Genomic DNA, 20,332 nt, shown 5'->3' with positions numbered 1-20,332 from the left:
GGCCAGAGATTCAATGGCCTGGATCACGCGGGGCCTCCCTTTGTGGGCTGCGGAGCTTGGCCTTTATCCCGGGGCACTGGGAGCTGTGCAGGGGTTTTGAACAGGGGAAGGACATAATCTCATTTATGTTTTATGTGTTATTTATTTATGGCTCTCGTGTGGAGAGCACGAGATGAAGCCTGTTTCTTGTGTGTCTGAGGACGCACGTGTCTGTCCGTCCCCAGCTCGGGGGCCATTTCTGTCTGGGGGTGAGAACAGAATGGGACGTATGTGTATATGTTGGGGGTGGAACTCATCCTCTGGCCCTGAAGAGCCCCAGCCTGGGTGGGGACACAGTGTGCCCAGGTTTGAAACAGAAGGAGGGCCAGGGTCCGGGAGAGAAAACTACAGGGGTGTGAGAGGACACTGCTGGGGGTCACAGAGGAGCAGCCACTGGAGCAGGGTTTTGAAGCAAGCTTAGGAGTTTACTGGGTGAGAAAAGGGAGCAGCCTCCATGTGTGTCAGGAGCCGTGTCTGGGTTTGTCTGGCCAGTTGGCCAGGAGGAGAGGAGGGCACCAGAAGCAGGGGAAGGAGGACCTTAAGTGTCCCTCTGAGCAGCTTGGCTTTGCTCTTGGGATTGAAGAGGAGCCACAGAGGATTTTGAGCAGGGGTGGGGCTTCGCTCTCAGGTTGCGTGGGGGCAGACTGGGGACCTGGTGTGCCAGTCTTTTGGGAGAGCGTGAGTTCTGACTGGGGCAGGAACTAAGGAGGTGGAGAGGCGCAAAGAGTACAGGGAGATGTTTGTGAAGTTTCACCCGTGAGACTGGGGGACCAGCTGGCTGGATGCTGGGGTAGGGAGGAGTCGGGGAGACTTCTAGACCCCCCTTGATCTCGCATTCTTCTCAATGCCTTGAGCCTCTGAGAATTAACACGTTCCCCTATCTACTGAAGAAAGAAACCACTGTATCACTTAATTTTGTGCCATGTTCACACTCTGTTGTACCTCGTCCTCATAACATCTTCACGAGTAAGAGGCTTTTGCTTTTGAAAAGCAGGGGTTTTGTGATTGGATCTCTGTTCAGGATGGCATGGGCATTGGGCCCATGTTGAGTTAGGAGAAAGGAAACCTTGAATTTAGGGAGGAACTTGGGGAAAGCAGATGGTGAACCTATCTTTGGCCAGCAGTTAACAAAGATATACTTGTTTTAAGCTTTATAGTTTGGTTGAGGCTGGTAAGGCTGGGAGTTCTTGTCTGGTCTGACTGAATGGTTCTTCTGCATCCTCTAGACCATGGCCTGGTCTGCTGTGATGTTCTCCAGGGCTCTGGTCGGAGCCTGAGGGAGAGCTGCCAACTTCAGCATTCTGGCTTTTGTGGGTTTCCTCTTTCCTTCATCCAGAATTTCCTGAGCCCTTGCTCAGTGCTGAGCAATGTTGAGGAGGGACCCCAGGTGAGTTGGGCCTAGGCCCTGCCCTGTGAGCCTCCTAGGTTGCAGGGCAGACAGACCTGGACACAGGTGATCCCAGAAGAATGGAGGATATAATGGGAGGTAAGAACCCCTGAGAGGTGCACCTAACCCAGCCAGGGGGTGTCAGGGAAAGCTCCCTGGAGGAGATGGGGAAGCTTGCTGGCAGGAAGGGAGAATGTGCTCCAGGCAGAGGGAGAAGCACGTGCAAAGGCCCAGCTGCTGGTAGAGCTGCGAGCAGTGGGGTGATATGAGACAGGGTAGAGAGCCATCTCCTGGGGATGGTGGGAGCCATGAGAGCTTGTGAGCAGGGGAGGGCCGGGGCCAGATGTCAAGTTGGGAAGATCACTCTGGATCCGTGTCAGGGCAGGATGGAGGCTGGGAGGCCAGGAAGGAGGTGTTGGTCAGTGGTCCTGGTGCCAGGGCACGGCCTGGGCTGACACCCTAGAGCCACCATCTGAGAGCTCCGCAGGACCTAGTGGATGCAAAGACTCATCCCCATTCTGCATGAAGGAAACTGAGGCCCAGAGAGCCCGTGACAGTGGCCTAAGACCCCACAGTGAGTGAGTGCAGATGCGTCTACCCGGGAGTGTGAGGGAACAGCTGGTCCAGGATCTTCCAGCAGGTCAGGAGCAGAGGTGTAACTCAGGCCTAGTTTCACTGGCCCAGAAGACTTTCCTGAGCCCTTTGTGTGAGATGTGGGATGAGAGAACCTTCTGGAACCAGGACCTGGCAGAGAGCAAGAATAGTGACAGTGCTAGGAATAGCGGCACTTAGGAAGTGCCAGGCCCCATTAAGTACTTCGTGCGCATTATCACCTCTCATGCAGGCAGGCGTACTTGTGTGTCAGTCACCTGGGGCGGCAGGCATCTGAACCCTCACTCACCTGGGCTGGACATCCAAGAAGGCTCCTGCTCAGGGCTGCCAGATGATGCTGGCTGTCAGCTGGGATGCCCACATGTGGCTGCTTCATGTGGCTTTGGCTTTTCATAGTGTGACAGCTGTGTTCTGAGAAGGAGAATTCTACATGGCCCGGGTAAACGCTGCAAAGCTTTCTCTGATCTAGCCTCAGAAGTCCCAGAATGCCACTTTTGCTGCTGTGTATTGGCTAAGCTAGTCTCTGAGTCTCTTCCCAGATACAAGGGACACGGCATTAGCCCTCATCTCTCAATGGGAGGAGTGGCCAAGAAGTGTGAATCTACCACAGTGCCATTATATCCTCACTTACAGAAGAAGAAACAGATTCAGCCCTGGCTGGTGTGGCATGGTGGACTGAGCTCTGGCCTGTGAACCATGGGGTCTCCAGTTCAATTCCCAGTCAGGGCACATGCCTGGGTTGCAGGCCAGGTCCCATTTGGGGAGTGCGCGAGAGGCAACCACACACTGTTGTTTCTCTCCCTCTCTTTCTCCCTTCCCCTCTCTAAAAATTAATAAATAAAATCTTAAAAAAAAAAGAAAAGAAACAGATTAAGAGAGGTTAGGCAACTTGATCTAGGTTACACAGCTAATGGCTAGTAAGTGGCAGAGTTCAGATCTGAGCCCAGGCAGTCTGGCTCCAGAGTCTGAGCCCTTACGTACCACAATAAACTGAGGTGAGACCCCCGGTGGGGCAGACAGGAGCTGCAGTGCTTTAAAGTTCGGCTTTCCTCCAGGGAGAAGAAAGGCCCTTTTCCATCTGGGAGTGTGCTTCTCTGCCTAGGCCTGGGCCCTAACGCCCAGGCCTGGGTGTGTCTGAAGCTCCAGAGTAAATGGAATGGCTCTGTCTGATCAATGGAATGGGCTTCCTCTCTCAGCATGTCCATTTTCCCATCTGAACAGTGTGGGGGTGGGGTGTTCAGCCTGATATCAGGAGCCCTTTTCAGGGCTGATACTCTAATTCCTTGCCTGAGCCCTGACCTCCCTGGGCTATGAGACCAGAAGCCCATCTGGCCAAGGCAGGGCCCAGATCAATTCATCTTTGGGCCTCCTTATTATGCAGAGCAGGCTTTGGTGTTTGTGGGTGGTCTGCATGGAGGTGAGGAGAGGGTCCACATCAGAGCCTGGCCCCTCTGTTTTTACCACCCAGCACCGAGCCCTCAGCACCGGATCCTCCTGGACTTCCTGTTCCTTGACACGGAGTGCACATACGACTACCTGTTCGTGTATGACGGCGACTCCCCCCGAGGGCCCCTGCTTGCCAGTCTGAGTGGGAGCACCCGGCCCCCACCCATTGAGGCTTCCTCGGGCAAGGTTGGTGGGGCTGGGCTGTGTGTGGACTGTGGCTGGAGGATCTCAGTGCAGTATGGGGCAAGGGGGTAGATGCACCTAGGGAGGGAGAGAGAGACAGCAGGAGGGACATGGCATCAGACAGGACACAGGGACAGAGAAAGGTGGAGAAAGACAAAGAAAAGAGGTGGAGACCTCTAGGGTGGGGTCGGACAGGAGTGGACCACCTCCTAGTCAGGTCCCTGAACCCTGCCCACCTGTGTCCACAGATGCTGCTGCACCTCTTCAGTGACGCCAACTACAACCTGCTGGGCTTCAATGCCTCCTTCCGATTCTCCCTGTGCCCCGGGGGCTGCCGCAGCCGTGGGCAGTGCCGGCCCCCTGGGGTGTGTGCCTGTGAGCCAGGCTGGGGGGGCCCTGACTGTGGCCTGCAGGAGTGCTCAGCCTACTGTGGCAGCCATGGCACCTGCGCCTCGGTGAGCCTGCCCCCAACTGCATCCCCCTTGGGCCCTGACCTGTGTCCACACTTGCTGCTCCCATCTTCTGGATCTAACTCTGCCCTTGTTTGACTCCGCCTGACACCCCACCCTCTGCCATGACACTGACCCCCCCCACCAGCGCCCCTGCTCTCATCCACAGCCCTGCCCTTGCATTCCAGATGCTACCCCACCTGTAACTGCAGCCCTACCCCACCTCTGCCTGGGACCCCTTCTCTGCCTGAGTCCGCTGCTGTTCTCGTCTACAAGGCACCACTCTCCTGTGAACCCACACTGCTTCCTCTTGCCAGGCCTGACTCCACCCACCCACCCACCCACCCAGCTACTCTGTCTGGCCTTGGGCCCTGAGCCATGACTTTGACTTTCAGCCACTGTCTTTGGCCCTAAGGCATGCGTGTCCATCTTTGAGACTGGATCACACCTAGAGCCCTCCCTGCCTTGACCTCCCCAGATCCAAGCTCTCCCAGCTCAGGCTGACATGGGCCTCCCCATCATGGACCTCACTGTCTTTGCCAATCTGTTTTCTGTTTATCCTAATTTTTCTCTCTGGGCCTTTCTCTTTTTCTCTTGGTCTGTCTTCTTGCCTCCACCACCTCTCTGCCTCCTCTGGTTGTGTTTCTGTATTGCTTTCTTCCTCTGTCTATTGGTTTGTCTCCTTCCCGTTTCCGTCTCTCTCTTTTTGCCTCTCTGTCTCTCTTTATTTATTTATTTTTTTCCATTCTCTCTTGCCCTGTTCATCTCTCTCCTTCCTTCCCGCCCTGCATGTCTCACTCGGGCTCTGGTTCTCTTCCCTCTGTCTCCCTGTCTCTTTCTCCGACTCTGTCCCCTGCCTGTGTCCCTTTCCCCCAGCCCCTAGGACCATGCCGATGTGAGCCTGGCTTCTTGGGACGTGCCTGTGACCTGCACCTGAGGGAGAACCAGGGGGCCGGCTGGTGGCACAACGTGAGTGCCGGGGACCCTGCCTTCTCTGCCCGTGTCGGGGCGGCTGGTGCCTACCTGTCTGCACCAGGACTGTTGGCCGTTTTTGGAGGTGAGCAGATGGGGTGTGTGCCTGCAGTCTGGAGGCCTGGCAGCCTGTGGCGAGGGCTCAAGACCACCCACCTTCCACAGGCCAGGATCTCAACAGTGCCTTGGGTGACCTCGTGCTGTATAACTTCTCTGCCAACACCTGGGAGCGCTGGGACCTGAGTCCTGCCCCGGTATGGACCCTACCTCTGCCCTGTCTGGAGGCACCTGCCCACTCTGTCAGTCCCAGCAAGGGCCCCTCAGAGCCACCTCTTTTCCCCATAGTCACCCCAGCCTGCAACTTGATAGAGGAACACCTACCCCTTCATTTCTGCTGTCTCAGATTTTCTTTTCTTTTTTAAGAAATTATTTATTTATTTTCAGAGAGAGGAGTAGGGAGGGAGAAAGAGAGGGAGAGAAACATCCATGTGTAGTTGCCTCTGGAGCACCCCCTACTGGGGACCTGGCCCACAACCCAGGCATGTGCCCTGACTGGGAATGGAACTGGTGACCCTTTGATTTGCAGGCCGGTGCTCAGTCCACTGAGCCACATCAGCCAGGGCTGAGATTTTCCTTTGTCTTCCTTTATATCCCTTTCTGCAACTTATCTTTCTGTGTGTTTCTTGCCTCTCCCGGTCCATCTCTCTGTTTTCATCTCTGACTCTTAGATCCTTGGGTCTCCTCATGTCTGGATTGTATCTCTGTTTCTCTCTGTTTTTCTCTGTCATTTTCCCCTCTACTCTGTCTCCCTGACTCCACCTTCTTTACTGTGTTTCTCTGTCTCCTCTCTGCTCTTACTCACCTGTGTCCATCTTTCTGGGTCTGTCTCTCTTCTCTCTGTGCATATCTGTCTTGTCTCACCTTCTGTCTGTTTGTCTTCCTTTCTGTGTTTTTGTCTTTGTCTGTCTGTGTCTGTGTCTGGCTCTCTCTGCCATTCTGTGTGTCACCCTCTGTTTCCCTCTCCATCTCTGTCTTCTGGTCTCTTCCTCACAGGCTGCCCGTCACTCCCATGTGGCTGTGGCCTGGTCCGACTCCCTGGTGCTGATGGGCGGTGAGCTGGCTGATGGCTCCCTCACTAGCGACGTGTGGGCCTTTAGTCCACTGGATGGGGGCCACTGGGAGCAACTGGCACCACCTGCTTCTAGCTCCTCAGGGCCACCAGGCCTGGCAGGTCATGCAGCTGCCTTAGTGGACGACATCTGGCTTTATGTGTCTGGTGGCCGCACCCAGCACGACCTCTTCTCCTCTGGCCTCTTCCGTTTCCGCCTTGACCGCACCAGTGGGGGCTATTGGGAGCAGGTGATTCCAGCAGGTGGGCGACCCCCTGCTGCCACCGGCCACTCCATGGTGTTCCATGCCGCATCTCGAGCGCTGCTGGTCCACGGTGGACACCGGCCCTCCACTGCCCGGTGAGTGACATGCCTGCCCCACACCTTCTGCTCTGTGGGGCCAGGCCCAGCCCAGCCCCTGCACCGCTAGTCGTTGGTGGTCTTTGCCTGCTGACTCCAGGTACTCCTTCCTTCATTCAGTCACGCTCTCGCCCAGTTGTGCACTCGTTCTCCCACTCAGTTTCTCAGTCCCCGCTGCCCCCCACACTCCCACCATCTGTCCATTCTACCAGCCCCTGCTTGGTGTCCAGCCCTGGCTGGATTATACAGGGAACCCAGATAGGAGCCCTACCTGGGTCCTGCCACAGGAGCTTCTAGTTCTGAGGGGACATAAACCCTGTCACAGCTGGTCTCAACCCTGAGTGAGCACACAGCTCTTAACAGCCAGAGGCCCCTCCTGCCCTAAGCCCTTGCTCTGCGCCCTTGCTCTGCCTGCTGTAGGTTCTCTGTGCGGGTGAACTCCACTGAGCTGTTCCACGTGGATCGGCGCGTATGGACCACCCTGAAGGCCCGGGATGGGCTCCAGGGCCCGCGGGAGCGGGCCTTCCACACGGCCAGTGTCCTGGGCAACTACATGGTGGTCTATGGTGAGGAGGCTCCCTGCCGGCCTGCCTGCCTGCCTGCCTGCCTGCCAGGGGCCCAAGGCAACCCTGAGCTAAGGCTCCTTGTGTGGGTGGCCCCACCTCCCCCAGGCTTGCCAGCTATACCCCTTTCCTCCTTTCCCAGGGGGCAATGTGCACACCCATTACCAGGAGGAAAAGTGCTATGAAGATGGCATCTTCTTCTACCACCTGGGCTGCCATCAGTGGGTGTCGGGGGCTGAGCTTGCACCTCCAGGAACCCCTGAGGGTGAGTGGCCCTCTGTTTCCCTGAGGGGCTCCTGATGGTCATACTCCCCCTGGTCCCAACAGTGAATCTAGAGCCACCCTAGTCCTTGTCAGGGTGAACCAGCTCTCCTGTTGGAGCTGTCCCAGGAGGCAAGCCTGTGCTGCACCCGGGACTAGGGCGTTGTTGCCATGGAGATGGGAGGTAGTTACAGCAGCATGAGATCTAGGCTCCAGTTCAAGTTTGCCAGTTTCTAGCTGCCCCAGGGAAATGCCCATGAAGAGGTGTCTTTTTCAAAGTCACACTGTGTGGGCAAGTGGTAAAACCGTGATGGGTGGCTGCAAAGAACTATCTGTACAAAAGCCGTCATTTAGTTTCTATGCCTCGACCTCCCCGTCTATGAAATGGGGATCATGGTAACACTTAAGCCACTAGGCTGTTGTGAGAATAAACTGAGATCATGCTTGAAGGCTGAGGACAGCCTGGTAAAGGGCTCCACATGGCGTCTTTCTGACAGCAACGACAGCCCTACCGGAAGGGGGTGCGGAGAACCTTTCCACCTCCTTAGGCCAGAGACTGCTTTAGGAATCAGAAGAAAGCCACAGGCCCCTCTCTCAGAAAAACATTTGTATATGCAAAGTGGACATATCATTCAGGGACCTATGGACTTCCCTGAGGCCTCACTGTTCTCCCCACCCCATCAGGAGTAGAGCCTGGGCCTGGCCTTCAAGCTCTCCAATCCAGGACTCCTCTGCCTGCCCCTGTCCCTCTTTTAGGACCCTTTGTTGGGCAGGCGAGAGTGTGAGGTTTCTGGAGGCCTCTTCCACCTCTGTGGTCTGTGACTCCTTGGGCCGAATCCCATGTGCCTATGGAGCGTTCAGGTTCAGTGAGAGGGTGGGGGAGTCGCCAGTCACTGACCACCTTCCTGTTGGTCAGGACTCTTGTTTATTTTATTCATTCATTTTTAGAGAGAGGGGAAGGGAGGGAGGAAGAGTGGGAGAGAAACAATGATGTGTGAGATACATCAGTCGGTTGCCTCTCGAGTGCCCCCAACTGGGGACCTGGCCCACAACCTAGGCTTGGGTCCTGACAGGGAATTGAACCTGTAACCTTTTGGTTCGCAGGCTGATGCTCAATCCACTGAGCCACACCAGTCAGGGCAGGACTCTTGGTTTTAAGTGACAGAAATCCAACCCAACTAGCTTAAGCAAAAGGGAGAATTTCTTGGCTAATTTGAGTGAGTTCTGGCTGGGCTGGTTCCAGGTGCTCACATGGCCTCAGCAATTTCTCTCCCCAGTTCTTGGCTGGTTTACTTCAGTCTCTGGCAGGCTTGCCTTTTGTAGATGGTCCCCAGCGGTTCTGGGGTGATATTCCACCCTTTCAAATGCCCAGAGGGAAGAGAGTGTTCTTTTTCCCAAGGCCTGTAGGACTTGAGTTACATCCCTGAACTAGTCACTGATGCTGATAGGCCTGGGCTAAAGCCCCACTTCTGCCAGAGGTAGGGGTGGCTTGGCTTGCGCCTTGTGGCGTGCGAGAGGGAGAAGGTGGTTTTCCAGGGGAAAATCAGAGGCTGTCCCCAGAAGGGAGGCTAATGCCAGGCAGACAAAAACAGGTGAGAGCCAAGCAGCTCCCCCAGGGCAGGGCGATGATACCTTTCACAGAGGAGGAGACCCAGACTCAGAGATGTCCAGTCTCTTGCCCAAGGCTACACAGCTAGTTAGTAGTTGATCCATGATTTGAACCCCAGTAAATGTTAAACCCAGCATTTAAACCCAAGTTTTTATGAACCAAAGATCATGCTCTGTCTGAAAGGTAGAGTGGCTGGGGCTGTGGGAACCTAGGAGACAAAGGACTGGAGCTGGTGCAGGGCCAGGCCACTGGGAGGGCTTCCGTGGGCAGGTGGGTTCAGGCAGGAGCTAGGAGTCTGGGCTGCCACTAGGAGAGCCAGGGGTGGTAGTCTCGGTGGGGGAGCCATGAAGGTGGTAGGGGGTTTGGGGGCCCCGTGTCCTAGGGGTCTGTATTCTTCCAGGCCGAGCAGCGCCTCCGAGTGGTCGGTACTCACATGTGGCAGCTGTGCTTGGTGGCAGTGTCCTGTTGGTGGCTGGTGGGTACAGTGGCCGGCCCCGTGGGGATTTGATGGCTTACAAGGTGCCTCCTTTTGTGTTCCAGGCGCCTGCCCTGGATGTGAGTATGAAGCGATAGGGAGAGGGTGGCATGGTTCCCACAGATGAGGGAGGAAGTTGGGGGTTCTTGGGATAAGCACTGGGGGTCCCTAGGGCCATGAGAGGAGAGATGTTGGTTCCCAGGTTCAGGGGAGGAGGAATGGAGGTCCCTGGGGCGGAGGGTGGAGGAGCAGTGATCCCTGGCCCTGGAAGAAGATTAGATGGGGTCCTTGGGGTGCTGAGCATTTGGGGTTCCCCAGGATGATCAATATGAGTGAGAATGTGGGAAGCAGGCCCCTGTCTGAGGAGCCCCTGTGTCCACCCCCCTCTCTCTGCAGTACCACCTGGACTACTGTTCCATGTACACGGACCACAGTGTCTGCTCCCGAGACCCTGAATGCAACTGGTGTCAGGGGGCCTGCCAAGCTGCACTGCCTCCTGGTACCCCCAAGGGGGCTGTGAGTGGCTGCCCCGGCCCTGGCCCCGGCCCTGACCCCGGCCCCTAGCACAGAGACCGGCTCTCAGTGTCTCCCTCTGCCGAAACCAAGTGGAGAAGGGTTTCCCTGCACACTGGGGAGACTTGTTTTCACCTCCATGATCAGCATCCCTGAGTCCTGACTGCTGACCCCCTGAACTTTGACCCTCTCCCAGGTTCTTTTCCAACTCATCTGTACCCACATCCCCAGGCCCTGTCTTTTGATCTTTCTTCATTCAAATTGGCTTTCAATGCTCTTCTCCAATTTCCTGACCCCTTCTACCCCTAAACTCCTAAATTCACAGCCCTTGCCAGATTCCTTAAGCCCCAGTGCACACTGACGCCTGTTCCCTTCTTTCCCTGCAGTGTCCACCCGCCAGCTGCCTGGGCCTGGGGCGCCTCCTGGGCGACTGTCAGGCCTGCCTGGCCTTCAGCAGCCCGGTAGCTCCTCCCGGGGGGCCCGGCGCCCTGGGCTGGTGCGTGCACAACGAGAGCTGCCTCCCTCGGCCGGGTGAGTGACCAGCGGCAGTGTGGGAGGGGACGGTGCTGCATCCCACACTGACCCTACCCCCCACCCTCCTGTCCTCACAGAGCAGGCCCGCTGCCGAGGAGAGCAGATCTCGGGCACCGTGGGCTGGTGGGGGCCCACACCTGTCTTCGTCACATCCCTGGAGGCCTGCGTCACCCAGAGCTTCCTGCCTGGCCTACACCTGCTCACCTTCCAGCAGCCGCCCAATGCCTCCCAGCCCGACAAGGTGGGGAGCTGGGGGTGGGGCCCAATGCAAGTGTTGAAGGGCTGGTCCTAGGGTTGTCGTTTTTTCAAATGGGTCTTTATCACTCTCATGTTTACCCCATAGGTCTTTACATTCAAGGGTTTGATTTTCCTTATTGAGTTAAAAACATTTTTAAAAGTTATGGTAAAATACACACAACATAAAATTTACCATGAGTGACATTTAGAACATGCACAATATCGTGCAGCTCTCACCACTATCTAAGGCAGGGGTGTCAAACTCATTTTCACGGGGGGGCCACATCAGCCTCTCGGGTGCCTTCAAAGGGCTGGATGTAATTTTAGGACTGTATAGATGTAACTGCTCCTTAACAGTTAAGCCAGAGCTCGGTGTGGGAAGGTGGCTCCCATACTCCCCAGCTCAAGGCCACCCTACTTCCCCCCAGACCTGCTTGGATTTCTTTTGTCTCCTCCCAGAGTCTACGTATTCTAATACAAGTAAATCCGACTTTTAATAATTTTTCTTTCTTGCACAAAAAGTAGTATACTACCCACACTATATTACTACTTCCTTTTCTTCTTCACACATCCCGGCAATCTTCCCGTCAGAGAACTGAGGAAACGTGCTGTTTATTTGAGCAGTCTCCCACGAGGAACACTGGGTCCTTCCATTCATTTGCAATTACAAAAACACATGCAAGCAATAAATCATGGCAAATGTCCATCACTTTGAATGTTGTATCTGGGATCTCTTAAAAAAAAAGAACCTTGCATACTTGGTTGCCGTATCACGGAGAACATGGTACATAGGGTGCGGTCCAGGGGCTCTGAGCACAGGGCCTCCTGTCCCTGTGGGGTGGGGGTGCCACGCCCTTCTGACACATGGGTGTGTTCGCTAACCTGGAAGTTTCCCAAACCGCGTGGTGAAGTGATGCTGTTTCATTTTTTTGTCTGGACTCCTGAGGGCCTAGGTGGAAAGCTGGGCCATTTGGGAAGAGGATCTTGATGTTTCCTGAGGGGTGGCGATGAGCAGGGCCGGGACCCTGTTGTTTGCTTTCTGAGTTGGCGCCCCAACTCTTCTCCCAGAGTGGCCCTGGGTGAACAGCCTCCCTTCCCCAGCCTTAGTCTTCCATTCCATGAACTAGGAAGGAGGTGGAGTTGCCTGTTGTTTCTGGCTCTGCTGTGGCCTGAGGGGTGGGGACTACAGGCCACTCAGAGAGCTCTCATGCACACCCGTCCCTGGCCGGCACAGGTCTTGATCGTCCGCAGCACAACCATCACCCTGACACCCAGCCCAGAGACCGACGTGTCCCTGGTCTACCGTGGCTTCATCCACCCGCTGCTTCCGGGAGGGCCTGGCGGGCCAGGGGCTGAGGACGTGGCTGTGTGGGCCCGGGCCCAGCGCCTACACGTCCTGGCCCAGATGGCTCGTGGCCCTGACACAGAGAACATGGTGAGGGTGCCTGGGGCACTCATGCCCCAGAGGGCTGTTTATGGTCAGTCCGGGGGCGGGATGTGTGGTGCAGGGGGATGAGGAGAAATCAGAGCTAGGAGACGTGTCCTCAGTGGAGGGAGGGCCCTGGGGTGTTCTATGGACACACTTTGGGGGGAAGGTTTTATTTTATTTTATTTTATTTTAATCATTGTTCAAGTACAGTTTTCTGCCTTTTACTCCCATTTCAGCCCACCCACCCATCCCTCCCCACTTCCCTCCCATTACCACCCTAGGGGGAAGGTTTTTTTTTTTTTTTTTTAAGATTTTATTTATTTATTTTTAGAGAGAGAAGGGCAGGCAGGGGGAGAGAGAGAGAGAGAAACATCAATGTGCGGTTGCTATGGGCCATGGCCTGCAACCTAGGCATGTGCCCTGACTAGGAATTGAACCTGCGATGCATGGTTCGCAGCCCTCGCTCAATCCACTGAGCTACGCCAGCCAGGGCAGGGGGAAAGTTTTAAAGAAGGTGGGGAAGGTCTGTCTTAGCAAGTCAGACTCCCCTGAGGAGGAGGAGGGTGACTGGTGGCTCTGGGGACACTTGGAGATTCTCAGAGTCTGAGGAGCTGTGCCCCTCTTCTTCCCAGGAGGAGGAGGAGGCTGCTAGGTGGGTTTGAAGTGCTCAGAGCTTTCTGGGGTCAGGGGCCGTGGAAGGTCCTGAGGCCCCTGTCTGTCCTCGCCCCTGCCCTAGGAGGAGGTGGGGCGCTGGGTGGCTCAGCAGGAGAAAGAGACGAGGCGGCTGCAGCGCCCAGGGTCTGCTCGTCTCTTCCCGCTGCCTGGCCGGAGCCACAAGTATGCGGTAGAAATCCGGGGCCAGCTCAACGGCTCGGCAGGCCCCGGGCACAGCGAGCTCACGCTGCTGTGGGACCGGACTGGCGTGCCTGGTGGCAGCGTGAGTACTCAGGCCCGGGCCTCAGGTGCCCTGGGCTTTCTGAACCCTTGGCCACGAACCTGGGCTTCTGAACTCTGGGCTCACCTTGCACCCTCCACACCCCACTGTCTGACCCCCAGACTCTGACCTGATCTGATACTCCAGCCTCTGCCCTGCCCTGACCCCACCGCCCCTGACTTCTACCATCCATACTTTGACCTCTGATCTCTAGATTGTTTCAAACCCTGGTCCCCCTTTTGTCTGCTGATGGCCTAAATACTGACCTTGTGTGTGCCTGAGTTCTCAGCCCTGTCTCTAGGCATCGAAGTCTTTAGCTCCAAACTCTGACCCAAACCTCTACTCCTGACCCTGACACTGGGGCACAGACCCCTGACCTCCAATGCCCCTCCCCCAGGAGATCTCCTTCTTCTTCCTGGAACCCTACCGCTCAGCCGCCTGCGCCTCCTACTCCTCTTGCCTGGGCTGCCTGGCTGACCAGGGCTGCGGCTGGTGCCTGACCAGCGCCACCTGCCATCTGCGCCAGAGTGGGGCCCACTGCGGGGACAGTGGGGCCGGTGGGTCCCTGCTGGTGCTGGTGCCTGCCCTCTGCCCCCTCTGTGAGGAGCATCGCGACTGCCACGCCTGCACCCAGGTGCCTGCCAGGCCACAGAGGGGCACTTTCAAGTTGGAGGCAGCCAAAGCAGAGGATCCAGGGGTCCGGGAGGGCCCCCCGGGGCTGACATGGTCAGATGAGGGGCCCCATGGGTGGCGGTAGAGGGAGGGAGCTGGGGCCATCATCTTTGATCTGCAGGCAAGAGCTCAGTGGGGAGCAGAGGAGAGGGCTGGCACTCAGGACCCTCCCTGTCGTAGGGGCCGGAAAACCCAACTTGGTGCCCCTTCACCAGAGGGGCATTTATGGGCTCAGGCTGCAGCGTCCCAGAGCAGGTCTTCAGGCCTGAGAAGCCTGGCAGTTCACACTGTGCTTTCCTGGAGGGTCAATGCCTGGGGGTGTGGCGAGGGAGCCACAGGCTCCAGACTTGCCCCTCCCCCCCCCCCCCACCTCAGCCAAGTGGAGAGAAAGCACCTTTCTGTCCCCACCCCACTCACCCTCCAGGTCAACAGACGTTCCAGGAGAGCATTTTCCTCACTCTGGTTGGGTCCTGTGCCAGCTCTAGGACCAGTCAATGAGGCCGGGATTGAATCGGCCCCACCCTGACCATACAAAGGGTGCTAGTGCCCAGAAGGGAGTGGGTGCTGGGCAGGCAGAAGCCATGGGTGTTGTTGGCTGAAAGAGAGTCTTGAGAGGCAGGCAGTTGGGGAGGGAGGGGGCTCAGAGGGGTGGTCTCAGGGGTGGAGCAGGTGGGGGAGGCAGGACACTGGGAGCTCAAGGGACCGAGCTAAGCTGGGGTCTTCTGTAACCCCCAGGACCCCTTCTGTGAGTGGCATCAGAGCACCAACCGCAAAGGGGATGCTGCGTGCAGCCGGCGGGGCCGGGGTCGGGGTGCCCTGAAGAGCCTGGAAGAGTGCCCCCCGCTCTGCAGCCAGTGAGCCCCTCTGGCCCAGGGAGCAGGTGTTGGGGGGTGTAGAGACCAGCCACGGTGTGACCCCAATTGTACTCCTTACCCCCAGGCGCCTGACCTGTGAGGACTGCCTGGCCAACTCAAGCCAGTGTGCCTGGTGCCAGTCCACCCACACCTGCTTTCTGTTTGCTGCCTACCTGGCCCGGTACCCATATGGGGGCTGCCGAGGCTGGGACGACAGGTGCGGTCAGGGTGATGGCTGGGTGGCAGGGCTCACAGAGGGAAAGGTGGAGGCAGGTGGAGGGGCTGGGCTCTGACATCCCCCTGCACTGTCGCCCTGCAGCGTGCACTCGGAGCCACGGTGCCGGAGCTGTGACCGCTTCCTGACCTGCCATGAGTGTCTGCAGAGCCATGAGTGTGGCTGGTGCGGCAATGAGGACAACCCCACGCTGGGACGGTGAGGCCTGGGAGGTGGTGCAGGTGGATGGGTGGGTGGGGGTGGGGGTAGCTCTCCATGGCCCTGATTCTAACAGCTGTTCTGTTTCTCTGCCCCTCTCTGCCTTTTCCTGACCATTGTCTCTGGTTTTTCCCTTCCCCTTTCCCTTATTTCTCTCTTCTCTCCCTGTCCACGCTTTTCCTTTGCCTGTGACTTGTTTTGTTTCATCTTCCTTTCTGTTTCTTTATTTTTGACTTTCTGGTTCTGTCTCCTTGTCTCTCCCTTTCATTATATCCCTGTTTCTGTCTCTCCTGTCTTTCAAAATCATTTTTGTCGGACTTCTCTTGGTGTCTCTCCATCACTTCCATTTCTCCTCCTGTTTCTCTCCCCATGTTCGTATTTCTCTCTCTCTCTGATTGGCCTCCTCTCTCCCCGTCACTGTTTCTGTCTCTTGTTTCTTTGTCATCTCTCCCGACTCCACCACCTTCTTGAATCCCCCACACACCAGGTGCCTCCAGGGGGACTTCTCCGGGCCTCTGGGTGGGGGTAACTGTTCCCTGTGGGTGGGGGAGGGCCTGGGGCTGTCTGTGGCACTCCCTGCCCGCTGGGCATATGCCCGTTGTCCAGATGTGGATGAGTGTCGCCTGGGCCTGGCACGGTGCCACCCTCGGGCCACCTGCCTGAACACGCCCCTCAGCTACGAATGTCACTGCCAGCGGGGCTACCAGGGAGATGGCATCACATATTGCAACCGCACGTGAGTGAGACTGGGTTTCCATGTAGATGTTGCTCTGGGCTGGGATGTGCGGAGATGGAGGGAGGAAGAGATCTCAATGCGGGAATCCCTCCCATGGACCAGCATCCCCAGTGAGCTGCAGGTTTCTACCTTGCAGACTAGGTCCTCGTTACAGTGATAGGGCCCCCAGCGTAACACTAGTTACTGTGGAGACAGGGCACCCATAGACTGTGGGCCATAGTCTTCAGAGTTGTCATGGAGATGGAGGAGGACCAAGTTGAAAAGGGGTTTTCATAGAGAACGGATCACTAGTGGTGATATGTAGTTACTATAGAGACAGAAGTTACCACGTGTGATGGGGTTACCTTGGAGACAGGGCCACCCATGTAGTCCTGAACCAGTGGGCAGTAGCTTGCAATGGTGTTGCCATGGAGATGGTGGAGCAGAGTAGGGTGAAAGGAATGCCTTGGGGAGTCTGGGCCTGCCCAGCCCTTCCCCCACCCCTGCCACGGCCCCTTAGGTGTCTGGAGGACTGCGGCCACGGTGTGTGCAGTGGCCCCCCTGACTTTACCTGCGTGTGCGACCTGGGCTGGACGTCTGATCTGCCCCCACCCACACCTGCTCCGGGACCGCCTGCTCCCCGCTGCTCCCGAGATTGTGGCTGCAACTTCCACAGCCACTGCCGCAAACGGGGGCCTGGCTTCTGTGATGAGTGCCAGGGTGAGCAGCCCTCCTCCCAGGACCCCCTGGACTGGCCTCGAGGGAGCCTCCTTGGGGTTCCAATTTCCTGTTCTCTGCATGGGCTTCAGTGTCCTCCCACCCAGCTCTGGGTCCCCCTGCCCCTTTGCTTGCTCCTGGCCCCAGACAGGCTTCGGTGGCACCCACCCTTTGGCAGGGCCTGAGCACCCCCTCACCTTGTTAGTCTCCCAAGTCAGCTCTGGTTACCCTCCTTTGAAGCAGCCAGGTGAGGTCAGGGATCAGCTGAGCCAGCTGGACAGGTCCCTTCCTGCCCTCACCCCTGACTCTGCATCCTGCCTGTTGGGGCTTCCACAGACTGGACCTGGGGGGAGCACTGTGAGCGGTGCCGGCCCGGCAGCTTTGGCAATGCCACGGGCTCTGGCGGCTGCCGACCCTGCCAGTGCAATGAGCACGGGGACCCACGCCGTGGCCACTGTGACAACCTCAGCGGGCTCTGCTTCTGCCAGGACCACACTGAGGGTGCCCACTGCCAGCTCTGCTCCCCTGGCTACTATGGGGACCCCCGGTGAGCCAGGGGCCAGACAAGTGGGGTAGGGGTCTGGGTGATGTGGGATGAGGTGGCACTGCTCTGACACTGGCTTTCCTCTGCCTCCCAGGGCCGGTGGCTCCTGCTTCAGGGAGTGTGGGGGTCGCGGCCTCCTCACCAACGTGTCCTCGGTGGCACTGGGCTCACGCCGGGTTGGGGGGCTGCTGCCTCCAGGTGGTGGGGCAGCAGGAGCCGAGCCAAGCCTGTTGTATTGTGTGTGGGTTGTCTCGGCCACCGAGGTGCTGCAGCCCTGTGCTCCTGGGACCCAGTGTCCGCCACTCACCCTCACCTTCTCACCTGACAGCAGCACCCCCTGCACGGTGAGCTCCAAGGGCGCTAGGGTTCAGACCCGCACCTCCCCTCCCAGTCTGAGTCCTTAGACCTTGACCCCAATGTTCCCATCTTTTCATCTTTCAAACCCCAAACTCTGTTCCTGAGACCCCAGCCCTTCATTTCTAAGACCACAGACCCTCCTATTTGCCAGGTCACCTGCTGTTTCCTGGACTCTAAGTCTCCAATGCCCAGATCCTCAAACTCCCCTTCCTCAGCCCAGGCACGGTAAACATTTATTCCGTGTGCCAGCTCTGACCAATGGTAGTGGCTTCCAGGAGCTGTGTATTGAGAAAGAGGCTCTAGGTGAGAGTACCTGATTGATTAGCCACGTCTGCTATCAACGCACGAGGGGGACTGGTGGCCTCCAGGCCACAGTTTGACCATCTTCCCAGGAGGTGCAAACAGCCCATTTCCCTGTCTCAGCTTGTCCTCTGCTCTTGAACTCCTCCTCCCAGACCCCGAGCGCCCCTCTTTGTCATCCTCAGCATCCCCTAACCCTCAGCTCTGCACTCCTCTAGCTGAGCTACGTACTGGCCTTTGATGGCTTCCCACGCTTCCTGGACACCGGTGTGGTGCAGTCGGACCGTAGCCTCATTGCTGCCTTCTGCGGCCAGCGGCGGGACAGGCCCCTCACTGTGCAGGCCCTGTCTGGTACGGGGCCTGGGGAGGTGGGACCTCTGTCCTGGGCTGTGTATCCCTTGCTCCCCTGCAGCTTGCTGACCAAGGTGGGCTTAAGGCCCAGCCCAGCTCTGCCACTGACTTGCTGGGTGAGGCAATCTCTTGCCACCTCTGGGTCTCAGTTTCTTCATCTGAGAGGCAAATAGAATATTACTGGGCTGCCTCTGGAGCGAAGGGCCAAGAGAGACATGTCTTTGGGATACACAGAAGGGCCAGTGTGAGGGCCCCCGAGTGTCTCCTCAGGCTGGGGTTTTCTACCAGGGCTGATTATATCCTCAGGGGGTTTGGCTGACTGTCAGGATTGGGAGTGCAGCCCCGTAACCGGGACTCATCTGCAGCCGATATTGATGGCGATACACTAAAAATAGTGCATGGCAGTTGCGGCTCCAAGGCTGGTGGGGAGAGGTGGGGCTGTAGTTCACCCCCCGCAGAGCCCTCGAAGTGAGCATAGAACCTATGGGCTCTCGTTCCCTTCCACTCACCAAGTGTTTACTGCCCACCTACGGTGAGCTGGGCCTGTGCTAGATGCTACCGGTGCAGCACAGGCTCCGCCTTTCTTGATTTAGAGCATGCACGGGTGTGTGTGTGTGTGTGTGTGTGTGTGTGTGAGAGAGAGAGAGAGAGAGAGAGAGAGAGAGAGAGGCAGGCACTGAACAAAGTATACTCAGAATAGTGAGGGATAAAAGGAAATGGAAGGGAGAGTGTGTTGTATTTGGGTAGTACCTGACGGCTACTGTGCAGAGGTGCAGTTTCACTTGAGGCCTCTAGGGGGCAGTGTGGGCAAGGAGGACTCCTCCAGGCGGGGGATCTGTAGGTGTCCAGGCCCAGAGAGGCCGGAAGGGGGCCCTGCCTGGTGCTGGAGCCAGAGTGTGAGAGGGGCAGGTGATGAGGACAGAAAGCTTGCAAGGCCCTTTTTCTTTTTCATATAACTTTATTGAGACATGTTTTACATATCATTAATCCCCACCCCCCCATCCTGGAACTCGTTCTAAGGAGACTTGGTTTTACAGAAGAACAGTAACAAGTCGTGGAAGGTGTGGAGCTTGTGAGTGACAAGGTCAGGTTCGAGTTTTTGAAGGTTCACATGGGATGCTGTGAAGGGCAGAGTGTAGGGGAGCCAGGAAGGCCAGTGGGGGATGGTGCTGGTGGCCAGGCTAGACTACTGAGGAAGTAGCCAGCAGTGAGTGAACATGAGAGAAATTTAGGCTTCAAAACCATTGGGGAAAAAGAAAAACCCATCAAAACTTGATGGGCTGGACGAGTGAGAGGGGGTGCAGTGATTATAGACAATCGGGTGCCTTGCTTCCCTGCCCAATGACACTGGTTTTTCTCAAAACCTGGGGGTGGAGTAGTGTCTGGACTTGGCTCTGCGACCTGCTTCTCCCCTCTCCTAACAGGGTTGCTCGTGCTGCACTGGGAGGCCAACGGCTCCTCGTCCTGGGGCTTCAATGCTTCAGTGGGCTCTGCCCGCTGTGGGTCAGGGGGCCCTGGGAGCTGTCCTGTTCCCCAGGAGTGTGTACCCCAGGACGGGGCCACCGGTGCTGGACTCTGCCGCTGTCCCCAGGGCTGGGCTGGTCCACACTGCGGCATGGCTCTATGTCCTGAAAACTGCAATGCCCACAGTGGGGCAGGGACCTGCAACCAGGTATGGGTGGGACGGAGTGAGCTAGGTGGGACGGGTGGTGCTCAGGGCTCCTGCTGAGCATCCTCCTGCTGTCCCCTAGAGCCTGGGTGTGTGCATCTGTGCCGAGGGCTTCGGGGGCCCCAACTGTGCCACGAAGCTGGACGGTGGGCAGCTGGTCTGGGAGACTCTCATGGACAGCCGTCTTTCAGCTGTGAGTTGTGGCGGGCTCGTGTCTGGGGAGGTGCCCCACAGCCTGGATCCTTCTCCTTCCTTCACTCCTGGGACGACCCCCTAGACCCTGTACTCAGCCTAACACTTTGTCGTGACCCTAGCCTGACCCCTCATGTCCTCACCCCCACCCTTAGGACACTGCTAGCCGCTTCCTGCACCGCCTGGGGCATACCATGGTGGAGGGACCTGATGCCACCTTGTGGATGTTTGGGGGCCTGGGCCTTCCCCAGGGGCTGCTGGGAAACCTGTACAGGTGAGAACTGTCCTGGGGAGGTGGGGTACTTGAATGAGAGAAGTACACCTCAGGGGGTCCCCTCAAGGGTGCAGAAAAAGGACACCTCCAAAGGACACTGTGACACTTATCATAGGAGGCTCACCTCAGGGGTGGACACTTA

General features: G+C 57.3%; 3 protein-coding genes across 6 annotated transcripts in view; all 3 read left to right on the top strand.

Annotated features, from left to right (window-relative positions):
- LOC118497666 (carcinoembryonic antigen-related cell adhesion molecule 21-like) overlaps nucleotides 1-20,332 on the top strand; it is an 834,765-nt gene that overhangs the window by 514,263 nt on the left and 300,170 nt on the right. The window lies entirely within an intron of this gene.
- LOC118497667 (carcinoembryonic antigen-related cell adhesion molecule 1-like) overlaps nucleotides 1-20,332 on the top strand; it is a 746,496-nt gene that overhangs the window by 431,189 nt on the left and 294,975 nt on the right. The gene's annotated exons all lie outside the window — the stretch shown is intronic.
- The window catches only part of MEGF8 (multiple EGF like domains 8), a 41,175-nt gene that overhangs the window by 2,920 nt on the left and 17,923 nt on the right, over nucleotides 1-20,332 (top strand). For all 4 annotated transcript variants that reach the window (XM_036012806.1, XM_036012805.1, XM_036012804.1 and 1 more), the window contains exons 2-26: nucleotides 3,507-3,670; nucleotides 3,916-4,122; nucleotides 4,993-5,173; nucleotides 5,254-5,342; nucleotides 6,142-6,557; nucleotides 6,978-7,123; nucleotides 7,263-7,385; nucleotides 9,391-9,545; nucleotides 9,862-9,981; nucleotides 10,365-10,509; nucleotides 10,590-10,753; nucleotides 11,984-12,184; nucleotides 12,915-13,115; nucleotides 13,510-13,746; nucleotides 14,520-14,638; nucleotides 14,724-14,855; nucleotides 14,958-15,071; nucleotides 15,559-15,807; nucleotides 16,307-16,506; nucleotides 16,840-17,050; nucleotides 17,142-17,391; nucleotides 17,923-18,055; nucleotides 19,480-19,727; nucleotides 19,807-19,917; nucleotides 20,072-20,190. In XM_036012806.1, coding sequence (XP_035868699.1) covers nucleotides 3,507-3,670; nucleotides 3,916-4,122; nucleotides 4,993-5,173; nucleotides 5,254-5,342; nucleotides 6,142-6,557; nucleotides 6,978-7,123; nucleotides 7,263-7,385; nucleotides 9,391-9,545; nucleotides 9,862-9,981; nucleotides 10,365-10,509; nucleotides 10,590-10,753; nucleotides 11,984-12,184; nucleotides 12,915-13,115; nucleotides 13,510-13,746; nucleotides 14,520-14,638; nucleotides 14,724-14,855; nucleotides 14,958-15,071; nucleotides 15,559-15,807; nucleotides 16,307-16,506; nucleotides 16,840-17,050; nucleotides 17,142-17,391; nucleotides 17,923-18,055; nucleotides 19,480-19,727; nucleotides 19,807-19,917; nucleotides 20,072-20,190 — 4,435 coding nt within the window. The remainder of the gene's footprint in view (nucleotides 1-3,506; nucleotides 3,671-3,915; nucleotides 4,123-4,992; nucleotides 5,174-5,253; nucleotides 5,343-6,141; nucleotides 6,558-6,977; nucleotides 7,124-7,262; nucleotides 7,386-9,390; nucleotides 9,546-9,861; nucleotides 9,982-10,364; nucleotides 10,510-10,589; nucleotides 10,754-11,983; nucleotides 12,185-12,914; nucleotides 13,116-13,509; nucleotides 13,747-14,519; nucleotides 14,639-14,723; nucleotides 14,856-14,957; nucleotides 15,072-15,558; nucleotides 15,808-16,306; nucleotides 16,507-16,839; nucleotides 17,051-17,141; nucleotides 17,392-17,922; nucleotides 18,056-19,479; nucleotides 19,728-19,806; nucleotides 19,918-20,071; nucleotides 20,191-20,332) is intronic.

The sequence above is a fragment of the Phyllostomus discolor genome, chromosome 12, assembly GCF_004126475.2.
Source record: "Phyllostomus discolor isolate MPI-MPIP mPhyDis1 chromosome 12, mPhyDis1.pri.v3, whole genome shotgun sequence".
NCBI lineage: Eukaryota > Metazoa > Chordata > Mammalia > Chiroptera > Phyllostomidae > Phyllostomus > Phyllostomus discolor.
Note: the sequence above shows the minus strand (reverse complement) of the source record. Positions and strands in the feature narration are given on the sequence as shown.